This window comes from Leopardus geoffroyi, chromosome B1 (assembly GCF_018350155.1).
Source record: "Leopardus geoffroyi isolate Oge1 chromosome B1, O.geoffroyi_Oge1_pat1.0, whole genome shotgun sequence".
NCBI lineage: Eukaryota > Metazoa > Chordata > Mammalia > Carnivora > Felidae > Leopardus > Leopardus geoffroyi.
The window spans coordinates 87,590,199-87,617,502 of NC_059327.1; the positions used below are offsets into that span (position 1 = coordinate 87,590,199).

The 27,304-nt window shown below is 37.0% G+C and overlaps 1 protein-coding gene across 1 annotated transcript in view; it reads left to right on the forward strand.

The window, feature by feature from the left end:
- Positions 1 to 5,064: 5,064 nt before the first annotated feature.
- Positions 5,065 to 27,304, forward strand: part of SLC7A11 (solute carrier family 7 member 11) — an 81,832-nt gene continuing 59,592 nt past the window's right edge. The window contains exons 1-5 of the mRNA XM_045467419.1: positions 5,065 to 5,907; positions 9,679 to 9,805; positions 14,259 to 14,374; positions 22,445 to 22,570; positions 26,067 to 26,166. Of these exons, the coding sequence (XP_045323375.1) occupies positions 5,631 to 5,907; positions 9,679 to 9,805; positions 14,259 to 14,374; positions 22,445 to 22,570; positions 26,067 to 26,166 (746 nt within the window). The 5' untranslated portion in view covers positions 5,065 to 5,630. The remainder of the gene's footprint in view (positions 5,908 to 9,678; positions 9,806 to 14,258; positions 14,375 to 22,444; positions 22,571 to 26,066; positions 26,167 to 27,304) is intronic.

The window sequence follows — 27,304 nt, forward strand, 5'->3', positions numbered from 1 at the left end:
ACTGAGCCACCCAGGCATCCCTAGTGTATTCATATTCTTTGAGTTAATACCCAGTAGTGGAATTACTGGATCATATGGTAATTCTATTTTTAATTTTTTAAGGAAGCTCCATACTGTTTTCCACAGTGGCTGTACAAATTTGCATTCCCACTAACAGTGCATGATGGTTTCTTAATATTTTGATTAATGCAACTTACATCTTTAAATTTTCTTCTTATAATTTTTTACTGAGTCTCACAAATTTTAACATATATCTATTATTTAATTTTAAGTATTTTGTGATTTTTTTATGTTTCTTCTTTAATGTAATGATAAATTGATAATATATACACACACATATAATGTAAAGATACATGGATAATATATATATACACACACACACATATAATACACACACATATGTATGTGTGTGTGTGTATATATATTTTTTTAATTTCCAGACATGCAAGATGTATTTTTTTTTAGTTTTACAATTGTTATTTTTAATTTTGTTGCATTATGACAAGGGTGTATAGTATGCATGTTAATTCTTTGGAACTTATTAGGATTTCCCATGTATCTTAGACATGGTTTTTTTTTTTATGAAAGCTTTATATATACTTCAAAATGGTCTGTATTTTCTATTTGGTGGACAGGAAGTTCTCTATAGAGCTACTGTCCTAAGGTTGTTAATCATATTCTTCATATTTTCTGTAGTTTTGCTTATTTGTCTGCTTGGTCTGCTTTTGAGAGGATATCATAAAATTTCAACTAAAATGTTTGTTTTAATAAATTGAATTTTTATATAAATAAAGTACAAAAATATATGTGTACAGTCCAGTGAATTATCTCAAAGTTAAAAAATGAATGTAATCACTACACAGGTTGTTAAGTAGCACATTACCAGGACCCTAGAACTGCTTTTGTGTCCTCTCTCAATCACTAGAATCCACTTATCTCCAAAGAAAATCATAAGAGTTCTTACCCATAGAGTCATTTGCTTGTTTTTAAATATGTAAATTAAATCATATAGTATGTATCTTATTTTGCATGTCTCCTAACATTATGTGGGAGTTATCTATATCGTTGTACACAGCCATTGTTCCTCTTTTATTGTTGTCTTGTATTTTGCTGAATAAGTAAAGGGATACATCTATCCATTCTACCCTTTATGGACATTGGTGTTATTTTCATTATTGGCTATTATAAATAAAGCTACTATGAATATTTTCATCTATGTCTTTTTGCACATGGATATCCTGAATTTGGGAAATGGAATTTATTGGTCAAAGAATACGTGTATGTTTAAATTTAGTAGATTATACTAAACGATTTTGCATAATGAATGCAACAGTTTGTACTCCCACCAGCAGAGTATTGCACCACACTCTTAACACTCTGGCTGTTGTCACTCTTTCTTATGTGAGCCACTATGATGATAGGAATTAATATCACATTGTGATTTTAGTTTTAATCCCCCTAATGAGTAGTATGGTTTTGTAGTTTTTTTAAAAATACATTGACCATTTTATCAACTGTCTGTTCATATTTCTTGCCCATTTTCTATTGGGTTGTCTGTCTTTTCCCTATCAATTTGTAGGAATTTATTATTTATTCTGAACATGAGATCTTTGCCAGTTGCAAATACTTTCTCTTATTTTGTGGTTTGCTTTTGTAATCATTTAATCATGTCTTTTGATGAACTGAAATTCTTAATTTTACTATATTTAAATATATCTTTCTTTTATGATTAGTACTTTGTATGTCCCTTTTAAGAAATCCCTGCTTACACCTGTTGAAGAATATGTTTTATATTTTCTTTTAGATCAGCAGAGTCTATTAGAACCATAATGTGAGCAAGAAATTTACACCACATATATATTTTTAATTTTAAGTAGCTACATTAAAAAATAGAATGAAACAGGTGAAATTAATATGAATAATATAATTATTAAGGGGATTATTTTGTTCTTTTTTTAAAAACAAGATTTCAAATTCTAGTGGATATTTTACACTTACAGCACATCCCAGTTGGACTAGCCACATTTCAGATGCTGATAACCACATGTGTCTAATGACTATCATATATCATATACCAACCCAGTTTAGAAGCTTTAATGATATGCCATTTACATTTAGCTACACCATTGCTGTTGCTGTGTGTGTGTGTGTGTGTGTGTGTGTGTGTGTGTGTGTGTGTGTGATGAAGTAGCTTATCTAACAAGGAAACTAAGTAGCTCATAGAATTGAAGGAAGATCTTCAGGATCTAGAGCCAATCTGGGTCCCTTAGGAACTATACCTGGCCTTGATGATGCTGGGATTTTGTAAGTGTCTCTTATCTCTGCATATTCTCTTTTATGTCATGAGGATTTACTAAACATGGCAGGACACATGGCCACCAGTTGTTCTGGGTCACATCTTTACAACTTCCAATAGTTGAGAAAAGATAAATCTAATTTTGTTTAATAATATCCTGGCTCAGGTCACATTCCTAAACCCTCCAGCCAGGAAGGATATTTTTTTAACTTTTTTTTTTTTAACGTTTATTTATTATTGAGACCCAGAAAGAGAGAGAGACAGAGCATGAGCATGGGAGGGGCACAGAGAGGAGGAGGCACAGAATCTGAAGTAGGCTCCAGGTTCTGAGCTGTCAGCACAGAGCCCAACGTGGGGCTCGAACTCACACACCACGAGATCATGACCTAAGCCAAAGTCGGACGTTTCAGTGACTGAGCCACCCAGGCGCCCCTAGGATTATTTTTGGCCAAGTCATTACGTGTCCATATTTATAATCATGAGACAGAAATTATTACCAGAAAAGGGAAGCTACCACAGTATATCACATCTGCTTCTTATATAAGATAATTTAGAGATCTGGGGTTATCCATTGTATACAAAAAGCACTAAATAAATATTTGTAAATAGGGATAACCTGGGATAACCTCCTGATTTGACAGGAATGCTTAAAATAAGGACTGAAGCAGGTGGAAGAATATAAATGCATTTGCTTGGAATTTGTTTTTATGATACACACATATTTGAAGACTATAAATTTTTAGTTTATAAGTTTGGGACTGTTGATTATAAGGGTTTGTTAATATTGAAGATAACTTAAAATTTACTGTGTAACCTGAATTTTCTGCAAATTTGTGGGTGGCTGGATGAGGTATGCTCATGTCTGCAGCTTTGCAGAATTTTTGAATATGACTTTCTTACATGACAGTAATAATCCTTTTGGCCATTAGTCTGACTTCAAGTTTTCTCTGTACATATGTTTAAAATACTGAAAAGGAGGAGAATGTTATTTAATATTGAAAAAAACATTTTTTTCTTCTTTTAGAATTTATCTAACTTCCTGTCTCAGTGGGATCTTAGTCTCAGCTTATTAATTCAGTCATTTAGCACAAAATTTAAAATTGAAGTGTGGTTTGGTGTGAGGTACAGATAAAAAGTTATTCCCTGGGGATTTCCAGCGTTCTACTTTTAAGTCCTATTTCTTCAGCACTAATCTATTCTCCTTTTGGGGAAACAAAAAACCTCTCCCTTCACTTGTGTGAGGGGAAAAAAGGTAGGGAGGAGGAGGAGGAGGAGGAGGAGGAGGAGGAGCAGGAGGAGGAGAATTTTCCTTTAGCTGTCTCTTTTAGGGATATCAACAAGGTTAAATGAGGGAAACTACCCATTTTTACTTTATGAAAGGCATAACGACAGGGAAAAACTATTTGGGCTGTATAAAAACCCTGACTTGGGATACCTAAAGCAAATTATATAGGAATTAGGTGGAAAATATGAAAAGGAAATGATACAGCTGCATTTATTTGGATGGTAGAGCACTGACATGGTATAATTTTCTCAGGTGCCAAAATAACAGAAAATGGTTCTGACCTTCTTTCTCCACGCTGCTTTCCTAGTGGCTATTTCTTTCTTGCATCCTCTGGACCTCCCACCCACCTCATCCCCCACCTCTGGCACACAAGTTTTTTTGTTTGTTATTCTTGTTCAGACATTTCGAAGTATATTTAATGGTGTTTGTAAACGTAGCTTCAGGATAATAAGGTCAAATTCTTCCCACTGCATCTAAAACCACCTACAACCACAGCCAAAAGTGATATCTGGAATGAAATCTGGCCATTTGCAACAATATGGACAGAACTGGAGGGTATTATGCTAAGCAAATTAAGTCGGTCAGAGAAAGACAGATACCACATGATTTCACTCATATGTGGAATCTGAGAAACTTGACGGATGATCATAGGGGAAGGTAGAATTCCTTTTCTGTTGGTATTTGTTTTAGGGACACTAGATTCAGAAAGTTAGTAGGGTTTTAAAGTGTTTTGCCTTTCTTACCATTATAAGTAACATTTTAATCTTAGCTTATATTTCCAATTCATTTTAAATTTATAATCATGATATAACAATACTTCATACATGTTAGAAAAAAAATCATACCTAATATCATCACCTTCCCAAACTATTATTCTATGTGTTCCTTTTTAAGTTTTTGCTATATGCATAGTTTTATGTCATTGTAACTACTGCTTAATTTTAAAATTACTTTTTTTTTTTGGTAATTCAATGAAACAACATGCAAATGAAGAATATGTATCTTTTACTTTAGGACAACACCTAGAGCTGATGAGAATCAGAAAACAGCTGTTTTCTGGAGTCACTGTGATTTTTAAATTTGTCACACTCAGGTAGTAACTTTAAATACAAGTTTCCTACTGGTAGCAAGAAATAATTTTTCTCTTTTAATGTTGAGTAAGTCTCACAGTGGTATGTCTGACAGCAACCATACAGAATCAGTCTCGCTTGACTGTATTGTTCAGAAACCCAAAGTAAAAAAAAATAAGCAGAAAACATGAAATCTCAAAATGTTTTGTTATAAAGAATGCAGCTTTGGGTTACGCTCTATTATCAAAACAGCTGCGCGTGATATGTCTTTATACGTAAGTTAAAAAAGAAACTCCTCGCAAAGCAGTGATCATTTCCTGTTTCATTTTTCATTTTCTTTTCGCGCGAAGAGCTTTTGTCCCTCACTAGGAGTTGCTTTAAATCTCTGGGAAGGTCTGTTCCGAATTTACTCCTCCTGGATTGGTTAAGATCCCTTTTAAGTGTGTGCTTTGTTCTCTGAAAAGCTGAGGTCAGTTGAGCAACATGCTGCTAATGTTTGGGGGAAAAAAAAAGAGCTGAGTAATGCTAGAGCCTTCTCATGTGGCTGATGCAAACCTGGAGAATTTGCATCATCATTAAGCTGGAATAAGTTGGTGTGACAGGCAGGAGCTTAAATACCAGCCCATGAGGAAGCTGAGCTGGTCTGTAATGATAGGGCGGCAGCAGCAGCCGCAGCCTCAGAGGTAGAGTCGGAGGTGGTGGAGGAGCGAGAGCACCATGAACACACAGGTGTTTCTGAGGAGTAATCAGAGAGCTGGGAAGGAGAAAAAGGCACCTTTGAGTTTTTACCTGTGAACACAATAGCCCTGAGAGAGACAGTCTGAAAGCAAAGAGGAAGAGATTTGGTCAGTCACACCAAGAGAGACCAAAGTGGAAAGTTTTGGGTTTTGTTCTTGTTTTTGTTTGGTTTTGTTTGGTTTTGTTGTTGCTTTTTTTTTTTTTTTTTCCTGTGTTTCCTTTTTCCCCGCGTGTCACTACAATGGTCAGAAAGCCTGTTGTGTCCACCATCTCCAGTGGAGGTTACCTGCAGGGGAATGTTAATGGGAAGCTGCCTTCTTTGGGTGGCAAGGAGCCACCTGGGCAGGAGAAAGTGGTGCTGAAGAAGAAAATCACTTTGCTGAGGGGCATCTCCATCATCATTGGCACGATCATTGGAGCAGGAATCTTCATCTCTCCTAAGGGCGTGCTCCAGAACACGGGCAGCGTGGGCATGTCTCTGATTATCTGGACAGTCTGTGGGGTCCTGTCTCTGTTTGGTGAGTGCAGCTTCTTCTCTGGGGGGTATGTCTGTGGAGCCGGGCAGTTTGCTCTCTGGGAAAGCAAAGAGTACTTTTTAAGGAGTGAATGAATGGCAAAGGCTACGCCAGAGGCTCTGATTCTTGTTGAAGTATGCGAACTACCCAAACACAGCGTCCACTGTTGGCAGGATTCTGCATTCCACCGACTTGCTTCCACAGCCCCTACTCTCTTCCCCTGACTCCGACAGACTCTTTTCTGACTTTTCCCTGTGGCCATGAGAGCAAAGGCTCACTTTGATGACCCGGGAAAATAGATGCGAGCTTTCCGTACTGGGCAGTTGTTCTCAGTGACTTGTGTTTGAGGGATCTTGGCAGCTGGCCCGCTGAATGAAACACCTGTGAAGTGAAACCCGGCAGGGCCTATTTAGTCACAGAGCTTAGTATTCAGCAGAAGTTTGACAGTGTTTTTATTGGCAAAATAAACCGCGGGTGGGGGGGGGGGGGAGAGGGCAGTCTTCTTCTTTTGAATTTTTTTAACTGGCGTGCTTGTCCATTGCTGCTATTATTTCAAAAGTCCTTGCCGTGGAAACACGTGTGGTGGCACGTAACTCAATTCCTGTGATAAGTGGGAATATTGCAAGGGTCTGAGCGCATTTCAAAGTTTTTCAATCTCTCGTCTCTCCCTGTCACCCCTAAATGTTTGCAACATGAATAGTAAAACCGGAACTGGGTGTTAGTTTGCTGTGCTTGCCCAGATCTACTTTCTTCATTTATAGTTCAGTGGGTCTTCGCGGACGTAGATAACTTGCGCGCCCGTTCACTGAGTTACGCTGCACAGAACTAGTAGCAGAAGGATGACTATTAATTTTGCTTCAAGTTCTAGATCACTTTTGTTGATTTGATATTGACAGCAAAGAGGTAATAGATACCTTTCACGGGGTGCGCAAGTTACTAGAGAGCTACCTGAGTTCCTTACAAAGGTGACAAAAGCTGGTGAATGGTCAAAAAAAATAAAATTTTATCTACACTATGGAGGAAAATGTCCAAGATGTATCTGCTCTTTCGTGGCAATCAGTATGTTTTAATTCCAAAAGGCCCTGCTCTTTAAAGGTACTAACGGAAAGCTTTGTCCTAACTCCAGGACTAAGTACTAACTCTTGGTCCTACATGTACCAATCCATTCATTCTTAAGGCCTTGTGGTGTTTTAATGCATTGGTTTGGGTATTCATCTAGAGAAGTCAGATTTCCATCAGGAAGAAGTAAAATTCATTAAAACAACGCTGTGGTATAGAAAGATGTGTAGAAGAATTATTTTAGGTTTTTAAAAAGAGTTGGTGGTATTCTGTATGGTTCTGGCATGTACATTTATAGACAAAGAGAAACCTATTCATTGCTCTTCTTAACTGACTTTGTGCACCCTCAGTCTTTACTCTTCTACAAGTACTTGTAAATTGAGAATAAATCAATGTCTGATAGGAAAAACCATAACCAATTTCCTGGACTTTTCATACTTCTATACATGCAGCTCCCACTATGTGATTCGATTTTTATACATAATAAAAAGTTATTCACATATAGTAAAATGAATTGCTGTGAGGATTGAACTAGTTAAAATGCTATTCCACTAGGAAAATATGGTTCTGTGTAAGTATATCAACTCAAGCAGAAGCTCAGGAGAAAAAAAAATGTTAAAAGGACTAGCTCAGGTTACATTTGAGTTGATATTCTTTGATTACTAATCCCGGGGAGCATGCTCCTGTATTAATCTTCTTATCTGTATTTACATTTTATTTGTCACTTAAGTTCCTAGGAGCTTTTTGACAGGAGTGCCTTCCTAACAGGAAGCAAAGCAAAATGTAAGGAAAACAAATACTTTCTCTTAGAACTCTAGAACTCGGGGACTACGAGTAAAGAATCTGTATATTTGGTTTACAATTTTTTTAAACCCAGGGTCAATACATGGATTTTTACATCTTGTTTTGAACTTTTTTCATCTGGGTAAAATGGTTATGGAGCTTGAGCCTTTTAAATGAAAATCTCATTCCTCCCGAACTCAATTTAAACCTAGGGCAACCATCCTGGAGTTTCAGCAAAGCAGACACAGGTCTAGGTATTGATTGTCTGGCAATAAATTCTGAGGTACTTAAGACTTTCCAATAACATTTTATATGGGAAGCTCTTTTATACAGGCTACCAACATGGCGACTGGTTTCCAACAGAGTGAATCGCAACCAGTTACAATTAGTTACAAATAGGCAAACTATATTAGTGATCCTCAAATATTAATCTGCAGACGAGGTGTTTTAAAATCATCAGTATAGGGGTGCCTGGGTGGCTCATTTGGTTAAGCATCTGACTCTTGACTTCAGCTCAGGTCATGATCTTATGGTTCATGAGTTCAAGCCCAGTATGGGAGTCTCCTTGGGATTCTGTCTCTCTCTCTGTTTCTCCCCTGCTCTCTCTCTCTCTCTCTTTCTCTCTCTCTCAAAATAAATAAAAAACTTAAAAAAAATAATAAAATCATCTGTACAAAATTTAAAATAATAGACTTGTTTGGCTTTTTCTGTTGGAGAGTTTGGACTGACTTGGTAGCGAACAAGTTGTAGGGTATGGCCTTAGATTCTGTTTTCGTGTGTATGCTTTTGTGTGTGTGGAAATTTACTCTCAGGTGATTCTGATACAGAGCTAGGTTTGGGAATAGGATCAACGATACTAAGATATAACTGAATATCCAAATTTTATACATGTTGACAGTTCTGCATGAAGCTTTACTATAATAATTTCCCACACTTCTAGTCTCTGAAGTAGTTCAAGCAAAAATTTGTGTTACATTTGAGTACTTTGCGGAATGAATAGAATTTTTCACGTAGTACCAAGATGTATTTTTCATTTTCTTGGTAGTTAATTGCTCAAATTAATAGGCATGTTTCATGAGGTATTCTCAATGTATCAGGCCCAGTACTGTCGTTGGAACCCAATATCGCATTTATAAACACAACTCCCTTATGAGGTAAGAATTGAGATCTCATTTTATAGATAAAGAAACTTACATTTGGGGAGGTTACATAACTTGCTCAAGCCCATGTGGATTGCATTGCTAAATGTTAAGATGGCTAAATGTTTATAATTAATTTTACCTAATATATATAAGTTATAGCATCTCTTTTTAAACAGTATGTTCTTTTAACTACTCAGAAATGTACTTTTCAAAAAATATCCAAGAAAATCTTTTCTAGAAATAGAATATTGGAGTCAAAATTCATTTTCTTGACAAACCATATCCTACAAATTAAATGAAGTCTTGCCAGGCCAAGAGTCTATACTTTTCTGAAGCACAAATAAGTTAATTTTGATGTGCAACAGAAATACTATTTATTAAAAGGATTCTTAATATAATAAGGTCAATTTGGGATAATTCCTTGTCTTGGTGTGTAGTTCCTTTAAAAATAGGTTGGGATTATTGGCATCTATCTTCTCTTTTTCTCAGGTTTGAGATTCATAATTCTTAATAATATGATATTATTTTAGAAGTTTGTCTTTACCATTTCAAATAAAATTACATTGTTTGAACAGAATGAACTAGATCTCAACCATGCGGAAGTTAGAAAAGGAATTTGATGGCTCCTAACAATCAGATGACTGTTACTTCTCTTGAAATAAACACCTCACTCAGACCAAAGGATGTAGTAACATGTTACCTAAACATAAATATTGTTGCATCACCTCTACCTTCGGATGACTAATTAATATTTTAATTTTGTACCTTTTTTATTATGAATACTTCACAGGAGCCTTGTCCTATGCTGAATTGGGAACAAGTATAAAGAAATCTGGTGGTCATTATACATACATTCTGGAAGTCTTTGGCCCATTACCAGCTTTCGTACGAGTCTGGGTGGAACTGCTCATAATACGGTGAGAGCATAGATAAGAAAACAGTTAAGGAAAAATAAATCCATTCATTACACCCTTCTTTAAATCATCTTAATTGTTTTTAACTGATTAGAAATATGTGTGTCATGTGACTGTGTTGTAAACATGTCTATTTCAGGATGTGAAATCTGTGATAAGATACCTCTCTCAATGTTTTGAATGCAGTTTTCTCACTGGCAATAGTTCTCCATTCCTGCCAAACTTTTAAAGTGTCTGATTTTCTTTAATATTCAATTATCTTCTGACATTTCTAGAAAGTATGTTGACTCGAAAGGATATGAAGCATCAAAATCCACCTTTATAAATCATGCGTTTTGACTGGCCAGACAAAATTAAATGTTATGCTAGTAGGGGGAGTTTTTCTTCTTGTAGATTCCATTGTCTTTTAACTTTCCTCAATTGTCGTGACTAGGAAACTTCTGTGCCTAACAACTTAGTGTGTCACTGAGTTTTATACTTTGCACACAAAAATGACTTGACATGAATGACTCATTTCCTCTTGTTAAGCAAATCAGCGAACTATAGTTGCCAAAAAAAAAAAAGTTTTATTGCTGTAAAAAATTGTCTTCGTTTAAAATCCAAACAAATATTGCTAAGTCACTCTGAGTAGCAAATTTCCTTTCACATTGTGGGAAACCTGTGATGTCATGTGTACAGTTTAGAGTAACACGCTTCCTTAAGGTAACTGCTGCCATAAGATGTGACTTACACATCCTGATTGTAGAGCTTAACGGTAATAACTGGAGAAACTTGTTCTTACTGTAAACTTATCAGACATACACAGCTGAGAGCGCCAGTGAGCTTTTATCCTAATATTTGGGGCATAAGTGGCAAATGCAGAGCTAATAAGTATCGATTTAACACTAGCCATGATTTTTATAGTCATAGGCATTTCTTTTTTAACAAAGAGCTTAGCTTGGTTTTTACTTCTCTGTTAAGTCTGTTCTCATTTTAGACAATTCTGCATTATTTAAAACCTGTTATAATGAAAATAATGTTCAAGAAGTATTTTGTTCCTTTTCTAAAAGCTGGGATTTGCTTAGGATGTACCTTCTGCTCTTTTTTGATTTATCTGAATATTACTCTTCAAAGGTTAACCTAAATCTTACCTCTTCCACAGTTAATTTCCTGGTTACCCTAGTTGCTATTTCTTTTCTCTCTTAATTCTTCTGAAAAAAATTCAGTCTCCCATTTTTATTTGGCATTCAACATATCTTGTTGAACAGAATCTGAAACAGGCTCCAGGCTCTGAGCAGTCAGCACGGAGCCCGACGCGGGGCTCGAACTCACGACTGCGAGATCGTGACCTGAGCCGAAGTCGGACGCTTAACCGCCTGAGCCACCCAGGCGCCCCAATATGTCAGGTGTCTATGTTCTATTTACCCATTAGAACTACAGGCATTTTAAGTACATAAGACCAAGCCTCACACTTTTGAAACCATTATACTTCTTAATCAGTGTCCTGAGCATTACAGACAGTAAATTCTTTTTGAACAACAGTATTAAATTCTTTTTGAATAATTTAATTCTTTTTGACTGAAAGTTTAAGGTTACAATATTTTGGATTTGACATTCTCAGCATTCAAATGAAGACACTTGGGGCACCTGGGTGGCTCAGTCGGTTGAGCATCTGACTTCAGCTCAGGTCATGATCTCACAGTTCACGAGTTCCAGCACTTTGTTGGGCTCTCTACTCTCAGCAAGGAGCCCACTTCCGATCTTCTGTCTCCCTCTCTCTACCCCCTCCCTTGCTCTCTCTCTCTCTCCCTCAAAAATAAATAAGCATTAAGTGAGGACACTACTTATTCAGGGTGCTGGGCTGTTAGGATGGTGTGCTTTGGAGCCTGATATAGCTGCACCTGAATCCCTCTTCAGCTAGGTATATGTGGCATGGCTTTAGCTAATTACTGGGCATTGTGATGAACGTGATCATTGTGTTCACAATAGCACAGATACAGTGTTCATTCACTTATTTATTCATTCCTTAAACAGCTACTGAATGGTGAATGGTAAGTTAAAAAGACTGTAAGTGGAATGACCCACAATTCTTGCTCCCAGGTAGCTCATAATCAAATGTTATTTACATTGCAAGACAGCTGCTTCATGGGGTGTGTGTGTATGTGTGTGTGTGTGTGTGTGTGTGTGTGTGTGTGTGTGTATGTACTGACAGAGGAAATTATCCAGATATACTCTAGAAGCTTTTTTTAAAGGGTTCATATATTCCTTTGTAATAAGAGACTCCCATTGCCTGGTTGGTCTTCTAAATAAACAGAGTAATGAATGACTTGTTGAATGACAAGATACCTAGGTACTTTAATATTTCTCATCTGCTCATAACACCCAGGATGCCTAAATACTTAAAATTTTGCTTCAGGGTAAGTCACTCTTGTCAGAAATAATCTGTAGAACACAGATTTCAAGAAAATAAATATCATATATCAGTCATAGCAGGGTCATTAGATGATTGAATTCACACATTAACCATATATTCAGTGTTTATTTGGTTTCTACTTATGATAGATACTATACTAAACACTGGCAAATAATAGTGACTAAAATGGACACAGTCTTGAACTCATGATCCTCAGTGTCATGCTAGGGAAACAGTTATCAATCAAGAAATCACATAGTGAAGATAAAGTCACTACTGTGATCAGCACTATGAAAGGGAAGCCATGGGCCTTTGTAAGGGAGTATACTCAGAGACCTCTCACCCAACCGGAAGGGTAAAGGAATTTCCCTGGGCCAAGAAAGACTGAACAAAGATATAGGGTATAAAAAACTACCAATGAGTTGTAGGGGCTCCCGGTAAAGGGTGTTCAGCTCCTTCCAGTGAGAAGAAGTAAACTAAGAGGAAGGGAACACTTAGACTAGATGGAGCCTTCACAGAAGGATTTTGCATATTCTGAGCATGTTTTGAAAGCACTAAAATGAGGTGATCAGATTTTAATTTATACATCAAAAATTCACAAATGATGAAGAACAGGAAAAACAGTCTTTTGTTGGGGTAAGGGAGAAGAGGGGGTCCTTGGGAAAAGAAGAAAATGAAAAAAAAAGTATGGTGCTATTGAGTACAAGCAGGCCAAGTTTGGAACATAGTTGTGGTTGGTTTTCTGACAATTTAAGGTGTTGGGCAACTATGAGAAGAGAAGCTGAAAGAGAAGAATGGCATGAGAAACTAGATAATTTCATGAACTTGCCTGTGTATTTAAAGAATATATATTCACACATACATGTATTTAAAGGCACATGTAATTTTCTCATAGAAATATTTGAAGAATTAAAATAGAATGGTTTCTTACCTATTTACTATAAACCTGCACTTAATTTCATTTTCTCTTTCATGTTTTCTCAGTTGTATAAAATTACAAGAGCATTTTTACTTTTTGACTTTTACTTTGCATCTAAATATTTCTAAGAAATTAAGAATAATCACTTGCCTCTTCACGTTTTTGTCTGTACTAGAAAAATAAGAACATAATGTTAAGGACATAAGCATGTATTTTCAATGAATACTTATTAATACTAATTTTTAAATCTGAATTTTGGGGGCCCCTGGGTGGCTTAGTCGGCTAAGCATCCGACTTTGGCTCCAGTCATGATCTTACGGTTGGTGAGTTCGAGCCCCGCATTGGGCTCTGTGCTGACAGCTCAGAGCCTGGAGCCTGCTTCTGATTCTGTGTCTCCTCCTCTCTCTGCCCCTCCCCTGCTCATGCTCTGTCTCTCTCTGTCTCTCAATAATAAATAAACATTAAAAAAATTTTTTTTAAAAAATCTGAGTTTTGTATTCATTTTCTTGACTGGGCTCCAACTCATTAGATCTATACCCTTAACGCATTCATGCTGTGGCTGGAGTTTAGTTGACTTATTTTTTTTTTTAATGTTTATTTATTTTTGAGAGAGAGAGAGACAGAGCACGAGTAGGGAAGGGCAGAGAGAGAGGGAGACACAGAATCCAAAGCAGGCTCCAGGCTCTGACCTGTCGGCACCGAGCCCAATGTGGGGTTCGAACCCACGAACTGTGAGATCATGACCTGAGCCGAAGTTAGACGCTCAACTGACTGAGTCACCCAGGCACCCCTAGTTGTTGACTTATTAAGAAGACTGCTTCTTGTATAGCCCAGTTCTGCCAGGATCTCAAATAATAAACTAAATTTTTAAGGAAAAAAAAGTCAAATATAGGAGAGCAGGGGCAAAAATGATAGCACCCAGTCTTGCTTCCATGAATATGTGAAGTGTAAGCTAGCCACCAAAGTTATAGGCAATATTTCATTTGGACTATCTGTGACAACCTAATCAAATGTGGAGTTTGGAAAACTATAGGCTTTCCTATTTAACATGTTCTGTATGTTGAATAACATTACCTCAAGGTAGAAAAAGTTTAGCAAAGATGCTATTTATTTTTTCCTTTGTTAACCTGAATATTCTTTTCCAGCCCTGCAGCCACTGCTGTGATTTCTCTGGCATTTGGACGCTACATTCTGGAACCATTTTTTATTCAGTGTGAAATTCCTGAACTTGCAATCAAGCTCATTACAGCCGTGGGCATAAGTGAGTATCATAGGTCTAAAAATGAAAAAGAAAAAAAAAAAAGAGCAAAAGTGATTGATAACAAAGCTTCTTTAGACATACGTGATGGGACTGCTTTCCACATCATGCTCTTTTCCCTTCAGTTCCTTGCCAAATTTATGTTGGAAAATAAAGAAAAGATTAAGGATTTGGAGTGATCCCTGGTATTACATTACATGCCAGTTTTGCATTGGGTCAATAGATATGATGGCTAATCTTCTGATATAGGCAAACAAAAACCACCTTATTAGTAAAATAACAGTTCATGGGAAGATAATTTTACAGATGAAAACCCAATTATTTCATGGGTTTTTGAATTAGAATTTTATCCTTTCTCACTGATAACATGTTACGTGATAACTCATTCTCATGGAGTGCTGTTCATGTGTAGGGTGTGTGCATTGTGTTGATATATTTTATACTGTTAGCAAACTGTCACTCTCAGTGTTACGGTGTTAGCTGCCCGTTGATGGTCACGATAAAAAGTCTTTTTTTTCATATTTGCTTACTAGTAGCACTTCTCAAATTGGATCTCCAAGTTAGAAATTTGTTCACGTTTATCACTGTGCCCAAATTCTGGATAGTTTTTAAAAGAAATGGAAAAGGGGAACATGCACAACATTACCTAAGCGATATGAAGCCAAACCTTCGAATAGTATGGGAAACAATAATACTTCCAGATGATGATTGACTCAGTTTGAAGAATCAACATGATCATGTTTGATTAAGTTTGAACTATTTGGAAATAGCAAGCAACGCAGGAATAACTAATTGCATACTTATGAAGAATTTTCTGTTAGGCGTGTCTAAGGTGTTTCTGTACAACGATGAAGAGAACGATGTACGGTGAGTGGGTCGTTTGCAGGAATTACACGTAAAAATATCTCTAGTGTAGATACATGTATTTTTGAACTTAGGTTCATCCCGGATTTCCTACTTTATCCACCAAACATGTACCCATTCTTCTTCTGTGAAATCTCTGAAGAAAGACAAAGAAAAATACTCAAAGTACATATATCTGAGTTTGGGAGAGGTAATGGCAAACTGAACTCATCATGCCCTTCATGCACACTGTAGATGTGAGACTCAGGGACAAATCATTTAGCCTTTCACATCTCAGTATTCTTCCCTGCAGATCCTGTGGAGTCTCAGAGAGTGTTTTGTGAGGATTAAATGATATTCACTGAGACAATGTATGTGTACTGTTTAGGTCATGCCCGCAATTTATTCAGAACAATTACAAATGGTAGCTATTTATACTCTTGTGGGAAAACATCATTGGAAGTTCCATGAGACCGGGGGCCCTTTTACTGCCATATTTCCAGCCCTTCTCATGGCTCCTAGTATGGCATTTGTGTTCAATAAATATTTGTTGACTGATTTTTATGCGGAGAGATCTACGAAATTTTCTCTAGCAGAAAAGTCTACTTGTTAAACCTGGAGGATTACACGTCTTCAGTTTTCTCACGCAGCAGGACAATGGTGGGAAATGAAATACAGTTTGCTCAATGTGATATTCAGAACTAATACCATGAGCTTTTGTGGGATGAACTATCTTAGCATAGTAGTTACAGTAGTTAGGCTTTGAAGGCAAACAACCTGGAGTTGAAACTTAGTGTCACAATTTCTTAGTTGTGTGATTTGGAGCTAAATATTAAACCTTCTTAAGCATTACTTTCATTTATTAGTAAGATACCTGTGAAAAGATAATCTGTCTTGGATGGCTGCGGAGAGGTGAAGTTACGTCAGGTTTTTAAGGCCTTTAGCAAAGTGCCTTGCCCATAGAAAATACTTAATATATCTGGTGTCCCACTGAAGGATTGGACTAATAGCCATTATTGTAACCATTATATACTTGTCCCTCAAATAACTGAGGCAGAATCATACCGTGATTATTATATTTGAAAAGAAGACAGAGGTCATCTCTTTGAGAGATTTGTAAATTTACAATAAAAGTTTTAAAAGGTATCTCTCGTGTGGGCGTACGTATTTCTCAACATAAAGGTTATAATTAGCACGGGTTTAGTAGATTTTATGTAAACATAAATCTATAAATATTACCTGCTTTGGACTTGAAATGAGATAGATAACAGCAATATATTACTATTTTGGTAAGTCTAGATGACTCTTTTTCCTTATCCCAATGCTATTACACTTTTTTGGAGGGAAAATCTGTATTTTGGAGGAGGAAATGGACACTGTACAGACCAAAATTTTGTCACTATTATAGGGGAGGATAACTACGTGTGTTCCAGTTTACCAAACTCCAGTAGTAGAGATTGGTGGTAAAATAGTTCACAAAGCCTGTGTTAATCTTGGATGAACCTAGACATTTTCTTCCATTTTTGCCATTGTTTATAACATTAGCTTAAAAGTTTTGATGTTCCATTTGCAACCTTGAGACTGTGAGGAATTGGATTCCTATAATTTGGAGATTTCACTGAAAGAGAAAAGAAGGTATTTTTATGACTCAGTGGTAGGTAATGTAAATCAATGGTCTGTCTGGGACGCTGAAACTAACTTTAAGAAGAATTTAGCTTTAATGGGGCAACCAACCAGGGGTGGAGATGGAGACAGAGAAGGAGAAATGTACCAGGGGGCAAATCTTTCACATTCCAAGTTGTTACATGTGAGTATGTGCTAAGGGTGGAAGGTTGGTGAGATGTAGAAAATAGAGTTTAATTGCATGAATTGCTTCCGTGTATTCTTTAGGGAAGGAAAGAGTTTGTGATCATTTGGAATGGCTAGTTAAAGTGTAGAAAAGACAGGAAACCTGAAAGATCTTGCTACAATCAAGTCACAGAAAGAAAGATTTCAAGTTTTGTGAAATGTTGACCAAGCATTTGAGAAGGGATGCTGGGGTAGGAGTGGGCAGTTACTGAATGCTAATCGATCTGCCCTTTGTTTAAAGTACTGGACTTCCTTGCAGCAAATTAATAAAAATGAAAAGGTTTTGCTTATCCCAAATCCTTTCCATTCGAGTAAACATGTCAGGCACAGGGAAGTCGAGCTGGGAAATCTTAGGCATTCGCATCATGTGCTCTCTGCTAGCCCAGTATGGACATTACTTTCTTCTGTGTGACACCATCAAGTTTCACTGTCCTTGTGGCTTTGGTAAAAATTGAAGGATGTTCAATACTTAAAGTGATATCCAGTCTTTTGTTCTGGTCTCCTGAAACTATTCCCTATGTAGGTATACAATTCAATGGCAGAATATTATGGTAAAAATACTTTCTTTAAAATATGAAATCTAGTGCCAGATCCATTCCTAACAATCTTCAATCCCAAGTTCCTTCCTGGCTTAGTGTGTATAGGTGAGTAAAGAGCCCTACCCTGCTTCTCATACCTTGCGGGAATAATTAGAGGAAGGAAGAAAATAACACCGTGAGTGCATTATAAGAACAAATTAGCCACTTCCATTACTATATGACTGTACTTTCTTTTCCCAAACTGTTTTCCTGCCATCACTGAATTGCATGAAAGAAAATCCAGGACCAGTTCTGAGCTAGCATTTCAAATATAGCTTGTGGAGTGGTTTTGCTTAAATATTCTGAAGACTGGCTATGCCTACACCTTTTTTCACCATAGCTAAATTGCCAAGACAATGAGTTCTTAGGTAGGTATACATGGTATTGATATATATAAGGACTGAAAAACAATAACCATATCCTTCTGGAGGATGACAAACAAAATGTGGGAAATTGCTGCCAAGGTAAACATGAACCTTAACAGCGAGAGGCAGAGCCACTAGGAGTTTGAAAGGACTAGGTATATTAGTGAGATCATGAGCTATTCCTGCATTATCACCTGTGAGCTAGGGGTAAAAGTGTGGACTCTGAGGTCAGTTTACCTAGGCTCCAATCCTATCTTCACACTTACCTGTGTGAACATGAGCGAGTTAAATGCTATCTCAAGTTTCAGCTGCCCATCTGAAAAATTATGCCAGCAATGATGGTAACCACATCATAGCGAGATAAGGATTAAATAACATTATCCACGTAAAGTCTTTGTACAATATCTGCCATATAGTAATAGTTTACAATTATTTGATGCTTGCATTTTTATCCCAGGCATTGAGATCCTAGAGCTCTCTGGTTTTTAAAGATGTTTATAGCTAGAGGGGCTTATCCTCTCTGAAATTAGTACTTTCAGGCAATGAATGCTAACAAAGAGAGTGGTAACTCAGGCAGGTGTTATGAAAACCAGTGGACTGATCGACCTTAACTCACCATGCAGCATCCCTATATTTTATCGATTTAGCATGAAACAGTCAGAAGCCAGAAGCCAGAGAGAACCTGAACCTGAGAGAAAACCCAGTATACCCAGCTTCAGTAATCTCACTCTGCAAATCCAAAGATAGACTTGAATAAAGAAGTGCAGACAGAAAACCTTGTCAGTCCTTAAATCCCAGTGTAAGTCCTTTGCGTTCCCCTAAACATCTTCTTCAGATACAGCTCCCTTCTAAAACATGTATTTCTTATCTCCAAGGCCGGTTGGTTGGTGGGTCAGTCAGTTGGTCGGTCGGTCTGTCTGTCTGTCTACCTATCTATCTATCTTTCATTCTTGCATTTCAGTTCTTAGCAGACTGCACTATAAGTGAGTAAATAAAAATTATATATCACGGTATTTTCATTTGGGCAAGAGAAAAAGCCAAAGTTGATATAAATATTTTCTAATTGTGAAATTTACAATTATTATTCAAATGAAGTAAAGCTAAGTAGGACCACAGAACTTACTCAAATTTCTTTTGTTACAATGTGGGTAGATAGTCTGTATAAAAACAAAGAAGATATGATGTGTTTCAGAAACACAGAAAGCTCTTGCATTTAGTGAATCCCAAATCCCCTTTTCAATATTGTTGGGTAAGCAACATATGTAGACTTAAATTTCTGTGTAAAGACACATGAGGAAGCAGCATTTCTAGTCACTTGAGGACCTTCACAGTGCCTCTGTACTTGCTGCCTTGTTACTTGTTAAGCCTTATCCTTCAGGGTCATAAAGGTACATCTCAGCTGGAATTTGGTGTACCAAATAATGAGTGTAATGTCTGCATGTTCAGATAATGTGAGGTTTTGAGAAACCTTTGAGAGAAATCAGTTTTAACCAGAATTTTTTCTTCAGCTGCCTGAGAGGAAAGCAAGGTGAGATTATCAATTCATAAGATTGCTTTGATTTTTCTAAGAACACTTTGCAAAGTATAAAAGAAAACCCCAAATGCTCACTTTTTTTTCTCTTTCAAAGACATTAAGACTTGCACTCTTTATGAAAGTAACAAATCCTCTTTCCTCTTCTCAGATAGAGGATCCAAAAATAAGAATGCCTCTTTCTCTCTCCCCCCTCTCTCTCTTTTCTTTCCCTCTCTCCCTCTCTCCTTTCTCCCATCCACCTTTATTTTCTCCTTCCTCCCTCCTTCCCTCCCTCCCTCTTCCCTTGTCTTGTCTTGTCTTGTCTTGCCTTGCCTTGCCTTGCCTTGCCTTGCCTTGCCTTGCCTTGCCTTGCCTTGCCTTCCCTTCCCTTCCCTTCCCTTCCCTTCCCTTCCCTTCCCTTCCCTTCCCTTGCTTTCCCTTCCCTTCCCTTGCCTTCCCTTCCCTTGCCTTCCCTTCCCTTCCCTTGCCTTCCCTTCCCTTCCCTTCCCTTGCCTTCCCTTCCCTTCCCTTGCCTTCCCTTCCCTTGCCTTGCCTTGCCTTGCCTTGCCTTGCCTTCCCTTGCCTTCCCTTCCCTTCCCTTCCCCTCCCCTCTTTCTCTTTCTCTTTCCTTTGTACTTTTTTCCCCCCTATATACAACTCTTTTCTATTGTGGAGTACTTTCAGAAATAGTGTTTCAGGTTTTAGGAGCTCTATTTAAAAGAAAGCAGTGCTCTTTTGTTGGTGGTAGGAACATGAGTCCAGTTTTTTTTTTAGGTCAGTGTTGTCCCTTTAACTAAATAATGCTCTTCATATGATGACTCATTTATCACAGTCATTTGTATAGAAAAAAAGAAAGGGATAAGTGGATGATGAAATGGGGAACAGAGCTGCATTAAATTATTTCCAACATATAAGTGCTTTATGTTGGAGAAAGAAAAATAATTTTATTTTTTATCCTTCCTCTGACAAAGTAATGCACTCTGCCATTAACAATGGACCTGCTTTTCTTCATGTTTTTAGCTTCAAACATAGGTAAAATATTTCCCTTAGCCTCGCATGGATCCTATATGGGGTTCCAGCCTTCCTGATCATTCTTATCATTACTCCTTTGAGACATTTCTTCATTAGTAGTCTCCTGTTTAACTTTGTGTGGGATGTCCTGATCCCTTATTTTCCCATCTTTGAGATTTTTCAAAAATGAAAATTGCTTTATTGATTTTCACTTTAAAAAGCTGCAGGTCCATTATAAAAATTATTAAATGTAGAAAAAGAAATACAAATTGAAAATTACTGGCTATTCCATCATCTATAAATACCTTCTGTTAATGTTTTGGTAAACACTGTTTCAGATTCCCCCCCCCCTTTATATCTCTCTGCCTTTGTGTCTCCATCCATCCATCCATCCATCCATCCATCCTTCTCTTTGTAACTTGCTGTATTGGTCAGAAATATATCATGAATATCCTTTCGTGCAATACATATTTAACTGCATCATGATTTTAAATGGTTACATAACAAATCATTAAAAAAAGTGTACTTTAGTCTTCCTTTAGGGGTCTAGGTTATTTTTAAATTTTTGCCATTACTGTATATGTTGTATGTCGATAACATTTCACTGATTCTAAAATTCTGAAATGAGCTAGTGATTATATGAAGCAGTGGAAACTATGGAGATAACCGATTACTGTAGAATATGAATACTTCCTATTGCAACTTGAATTATAAAAATCCTGTGTTTTGTTTTATCCCCTGAGAAGTATATTCATACATTTGTGTTACTTGCTTAGGAGGGATACACCTTTTTAAAAATAAAGCTTAAAGGTAATAACTGCAAATATCAGGTATGAAACAGCTTTGGAGGGGTGGTTAACTCTGAGTATTAACTATCAGAAAGAGCATAAAGTTGAATTCCATGGTCTAGAAGAACCTCTAGAAGTTATTCCATCAGAGGATAGTAGGCAGAGTCTTAGAGTATCGTCATTCGTTTCATGCATTCTTGCCTGAAGGTAGTTTTTTTTTTTCTTTTTTCTTTTTTAACTAAGGATCCAACTCAATCATTTATTCAGTAAAACTGTGTTGATTATCTTTCTGGGTCAAGTATAGAGTTGAACACAAGCAATACAGAGATCAAATATACTTGTTCTAGTCTCCAGATTCTCATGGTCTACCACATGGGAAAAGTGGATAGTTGAGTGCTACTCAGGAAACTAGACAGCATCAGTAAGAAAGGGAAATTCTGCTGGCTTCAGACCCAAGGTGTGTCCTAGACTGGGCACTCTTTTGGACTCATTAACTTACAGCTTATTTTTCCAAGGCCCCAAACACATTTTGGAAGCCTATATTTTTAAGGAAGGTTGAAAGTCAGTCGTTCATGTGCTGATTGGAAACTGGAGAGGAAAACCAGAGTGCTAGATAGGGCTAGTTTTGAGAGTGAAGAATAGAGTTGTAGCCAACCTCTTGACATCTCACCCCTTCTTGAGTGGTTCCATACTGGCAGGTGCATATGGGTAACATCATCACAGGAGGAAATAGTTGCCTGACCTACCAAGCTAGAAAGTCATATTCAGCAATGTGATTGAATATTGTGATGACTTCAGGGTTTTGTTAGAAGATACTTTTATCTGATTTTTAGGAAGCTATAATATATGCCCAATCTTGCTGACATATACAAAAAATGAGATAAATTTTTACTGTCCATTGGTTTTATTCAAGCATCTCAAACTTCAATGTGCATAAAAACCACCTAGAGATCTTGTTGAAAGGTATCTATTAGGTCAGGGGCAGTGCCTGAGATTTCACATTTCCAAAATGCTTCTAGGTAATGCCAACTTTGCTGATTAATGGATGGCACTTTGAATAGCAAGGTCTTCATGTCTTCATGCCAATGAGAATTCACCTTTTGTAACTTTCATTTATTTGTTTGCAGCTGTAGTGATGGTCCTAAACAGCATGAGTGTCAGCTGGAGTGCCCGGATCCAGATTTTCCTAACCTTTTGCAAGCTCACAGCAATTCTGATAATTATAGTCCCTGGAGTTATGCAGCTAATTAAAGGTATGGACTGGAAAGTAAATGCTTTTTAAAATACGTATCTGCTTTTGATCTCTTCTAGCCCTAACTTTTGCTTGTACTAGCAGAATCCCTTAATTAGTCTCTGCTGTGGAACTTAGACTCTATACTGTCATCTAATTGATTTGAAAGACGGTTGCATTGGGGTGTGTTGGTATTTACAGCTGAATGGCAACAAGAAAATTAAGACCGGGCCAAGCAACAAAATAAGGCATTAGTGAATTCTCTCCATCTATAAACTCTTTGGAGTGAAACTCGAAGTGGAAAAAAAATTGCAATTAGTTTTAACTACAGATACCTATTTCCTCTTAGTTTTACTTTAAAATAGTTCAATGATAGTAATAAAGACTAGAGAAGAAAGGATATCTGGAAAATGATGAAAGATGACCAATAATTCTCTTACTCTATGTCTATTACTGCTTTTATCTTGAGAAGAGAGTCTTGACAGAAAGGGAGTCAGATATGGGACTAGCATTCCTAAAAACCAAATATTATCTGACAAAAAAAGTTGTAAAACTTAATTTTTATTGTTACATTAACAATAATTAGGAGCTGCTCATTGTCCATTTGTGAATAGAAGATCTTGGAACTGTCCTGGCTCAATGTTTGCATCAAATCCAGCAACTTCAGCCAACTCAGAGGAGATACGATAAAGATTTTAATGCCATGGCTTACACTAAAGAAAGAGAAGACATGAGCTCGCTCTTCCAATTCACGTTGGTCCCCATAGAGCTAGCCTGCTCATTTTATCTGATCAATTAGAAATGCAGAGAAAATAATCTGTTTTGTTGCTGCTTTCTTTTTCTGGGCTAACTCGTTAGTCTTCTGTAAGGGGTTTCTTCCATTTGTGGAAAGTGCAGAGACTCTGAGTTGTTGACCCTATTTTAGTTCTAGTTTAGGTTCCAAAAGATGATGTACTATCCTTTAAAACTAAGATCTTTTTTTTCTTTTTGGTGTAATATAAGACTATAGTCATTTTTTTTTCCCACCTATTGATATATGTATGAAGTGAGGTTTTCCAAAGCTTATTTTATTGCAAATTCCTTAAGAGCAGAGATCAGAGTGTATTTTTTGGATCGTTTTTGACACTTGAAATAGAATGATCTTTTAATTAATACTTATGCTATCGGTGCTTAATGTGAACAGGCTTCCTCTTCTAGTTCACCTAGTAGAGAAATACCATAAGAATATTACTACATTTTAAGTAAATTTTAATATTTTGGAGATCATTTTTAGCAAGTGTATTTACTCTATTACCACAAAATGTTGATTTTCTTTCTAACTTAATCACATATTTTTCACATTAATTTGAAACTCCAGGAAGAGAAAAGCTTTATTGATACAGATTATGCACTTATTTCCACTCTAATAAGATCTTGAAAATATTTGTGTGGTCTATATTTATTTATGAGGATTTGGTAAACTTTCCTTTGAATATTATGATTTTCATATTCCTGAGACCTCTGTTATGCAGCCAAAATATTCCTGAAGTTTAGAAAAGCCTGTCTTTTGTAATATTTTAAAAATGACATTTTTTAGGATTTATGCTTTAGGACCTGGTTTTTAACAAAGTTTAGTTTCTCTTCTTGATTATTCAGTACTGTACTCTTAGAATATTATCTCTTTTGGCCAAGGAGACAATAGGTCATGATAAAAGCATATTCAATAGATATTTTTATCTGAGCCCCAGTATTTATATTTTCCTTCTATGAGGCATTTCTAAATTCACTGTGTCATTTTTTTTTTTTAATGAACTATATTTTGGAACTGGACACTTTGAGGGAAAAATTATTTAGCACACAATTCAACTTTCTCCATTTTTGGTCTCAAAACTCATACTTATTATATTAATATATATTGTTGTCTGGGCAACCCAGGTAAGAACTGAGATTTGATTGAAGAGAGAGGGTCGTAATCACATACATCATCCAACTTCCATCCTCCTCTTATTTACTTAAGTGAAGACCAATTTTGAAACAAAGTCACATTTCCCCTTTGGGTGATCTCATTTGCTATTTTCTTTGGGAAAGAGACTTTTTTTCTTTGAATATTGGCTGAATAAATCTGAATTTTGGTAGGGTGTTTCTTGGTAGTTATCCAAAGATACACATGAAAAAGGCCCAGTATCATTCATGAAGTAGGGAAAAATGTTAAGAATTAAAGCATTCAATCCACATGTTGACGCATAATTTGTTAAAATCTATCCATTTTAAAATTTAGTATAATTCCTTTTCAGTGTTTGTAAAAGGAAACTACATCATTCTCTAAGATGTAGTATTAGTGGACTTTCTCCATAAAGGCCAGACAGTAAATATTTTCAACTTTACATGCTGTACAGTCTCTGTCACGACTACCCAATTCTGTTGTTGCAGGGTGAAATCAGCCATAGACTGGTAATATCAATCCTGATACACAAACAAGTAGGCCTCGCTGTGCTCCAATAAAATTTTATTTAACACGGAAGCTTTGAAAGGCCAGATTGGGCCCACAGGGTTTACCAACAATGGTGGATGCCTAATAGATTACAGGTTGAAAGCAGAAAGAAGAAAGAAAGTTAAATGATATGAGAAGGTGGTTCTTGGGGTTTTTTGCTACCTCCTCATTGAGAGTAGACCTGTCGATATTTCTTTCCAAGTATAGAAGACAGAGCAGTCTGCCAGCAAGATGAGACACTTTGGCATGAACATTATTTTGAGTTAAGAACAATCCAAACCCAGTAGATTCAGGAAACACTTTTTACCCCATCCCCCTCAGCTACCTGCTTATACCAGGAAGAGAGCTATTAACAGAGATTCTTTTTTACTTAAGAGACTCATCTGCATAACAGGGCAACTTTTGTTTTCCAAACATCTCCTTTTACCTTCCTGCAAATGTCTTTCTCCCCTTTGTATCCTCAGAATGCTACCCCTCTTCTTAGCTCATCTAAGTGTCATATTGTCTCACTGTCTTTGGAATCTCCATGTCTGTGGAGGTTCCCCATACGTACTTTTACTAAATTTGATTTTGTCCTGTTAATCTGCCTCATGTCAGTTTAAGTGTTAGTCCAACTAGAAGGATATGGAAGGGTAGAGGAAATTCTAGCTTCCCAACACAAGCTTTACATTATCTTCATTTAAAAGAATTCTACTATACTCCTATGAACTATAGCTTACAGAGTATTCTTTAGTCTTCTTTCATGCTCAAACTCTAAAAGAGCAGAGGCACACGCAAACAAGGAAATGGTTTTTAAATGCTATTTTCCTCTTTGCTATAATTTTATTAGAAAAGAAATGTGAAGTAGTTAATGTTAGTGGTGATCCATATACTTTTGGGCCTCCTTCTCTAGAATGGATAAAGTATTAATAGATAAATCTGGCAATGAGCAGGGAGTGAGAAATCTGGACCTGGAACAGCATAGTTCATCCCCAACCGTCCCATTTCTTTCCCCATGTTTATGGCTTATTCTTTGAAAAGTCCTAAAATCTTTCTATTCTCATTGCAGGGCAAACACAACACTTTCAAGATGCCTTTTCAGGAAGAGATGCAAGTATCATGGGGTTGCCACTGGCTTTTTACTATGGGATGTATGCATACGCTGGCTGGTAAGTTGACATCTCTAGATCTGGTGGTTTGCATGGTTCATTAATTCCTTCAAGTAGTTTGGCTAAGTGCCAAGCAAGGTGCTAGACAGTGTGAATAACCACAATCCAGCACAATCTACTTTTTCTTAAAGTGAGAAAGATGGTGTGGCTTCCTCCACCAGGGCAATTACTGTGCATATGACTTAACGTAAACATAACTGAGTTTTTCAGTCAAGGTGACTATTAGATTTAGCCTGGTGTTGTAAAAAAAAACAAACAAATGTGGGCCTTAATGTTACTGAAAGATCTATCACTGCCATTAAGTCAGGAAACAAATGGGTGAGCCCTGGTGCATGTTGCCAGGACCAACTGCTCCATCCTGGTGACTCCTGAGGGGGCTGGACAAATTGAAAGTACACCTCCTGGGCTGAGCTTGCCAACACTGTTGCCGAACAAACTTGGATAAACGTGTCACAAGAGAAGCCAAATGCAATGAGGGTTTGGAAAAGAGGAAGAGAGAAATTTGTTTTGGGTGCTGGCAGCGGGGGGAGGTGACAAGCTCAAGCGTTAACAATCCACCTCTCCACCGGTAAGAAGGACACCTAGAATTTTATAGGGAGAGGTTGGAGCATCTGTGCAAAAGAGCGGACAGTGGGTATGTTTTCAGTCCATGATCATGGGTAGGGACGGGGATGTGTGGGGTGTGGTCTTCTAGGCATTCCGTTGCTATCAGGGCTTTTCTGGTCTGGTGGTTAGAATGTTCTGGTCATTGCAAAATGTCTTTGTCAATGCCTCAAGAAAGTGCGATAAGAAATAAGCACAATGGGTTTTAGTTAGAGAATGAGTTAAATGGTCTTATCTATTTCCGGTTTTAACTGCTGGGGTCTATGAGCAAGAGGGCTTGCTAACATTAAGAACCAATACAAATCACTTAGAAGTCTGTATCAGTGAGGACATAACAGTGCCACGGGAAATTAGAGATGAGTTCTTTGCTTGTCAAAAGGCCTTTCAGCTGAAGCTCCAAGGTTGTTTGTGAATAGTGATTAATTGATTTTTCTCTGCTTTCCCATGAGAATGAAATAATTCAGATATAGAAAAAAGTAAGATGTACCCAGGAGGTAAAATGATGCTCTAAAGGCAGGGTAGGAAAACTAAGATA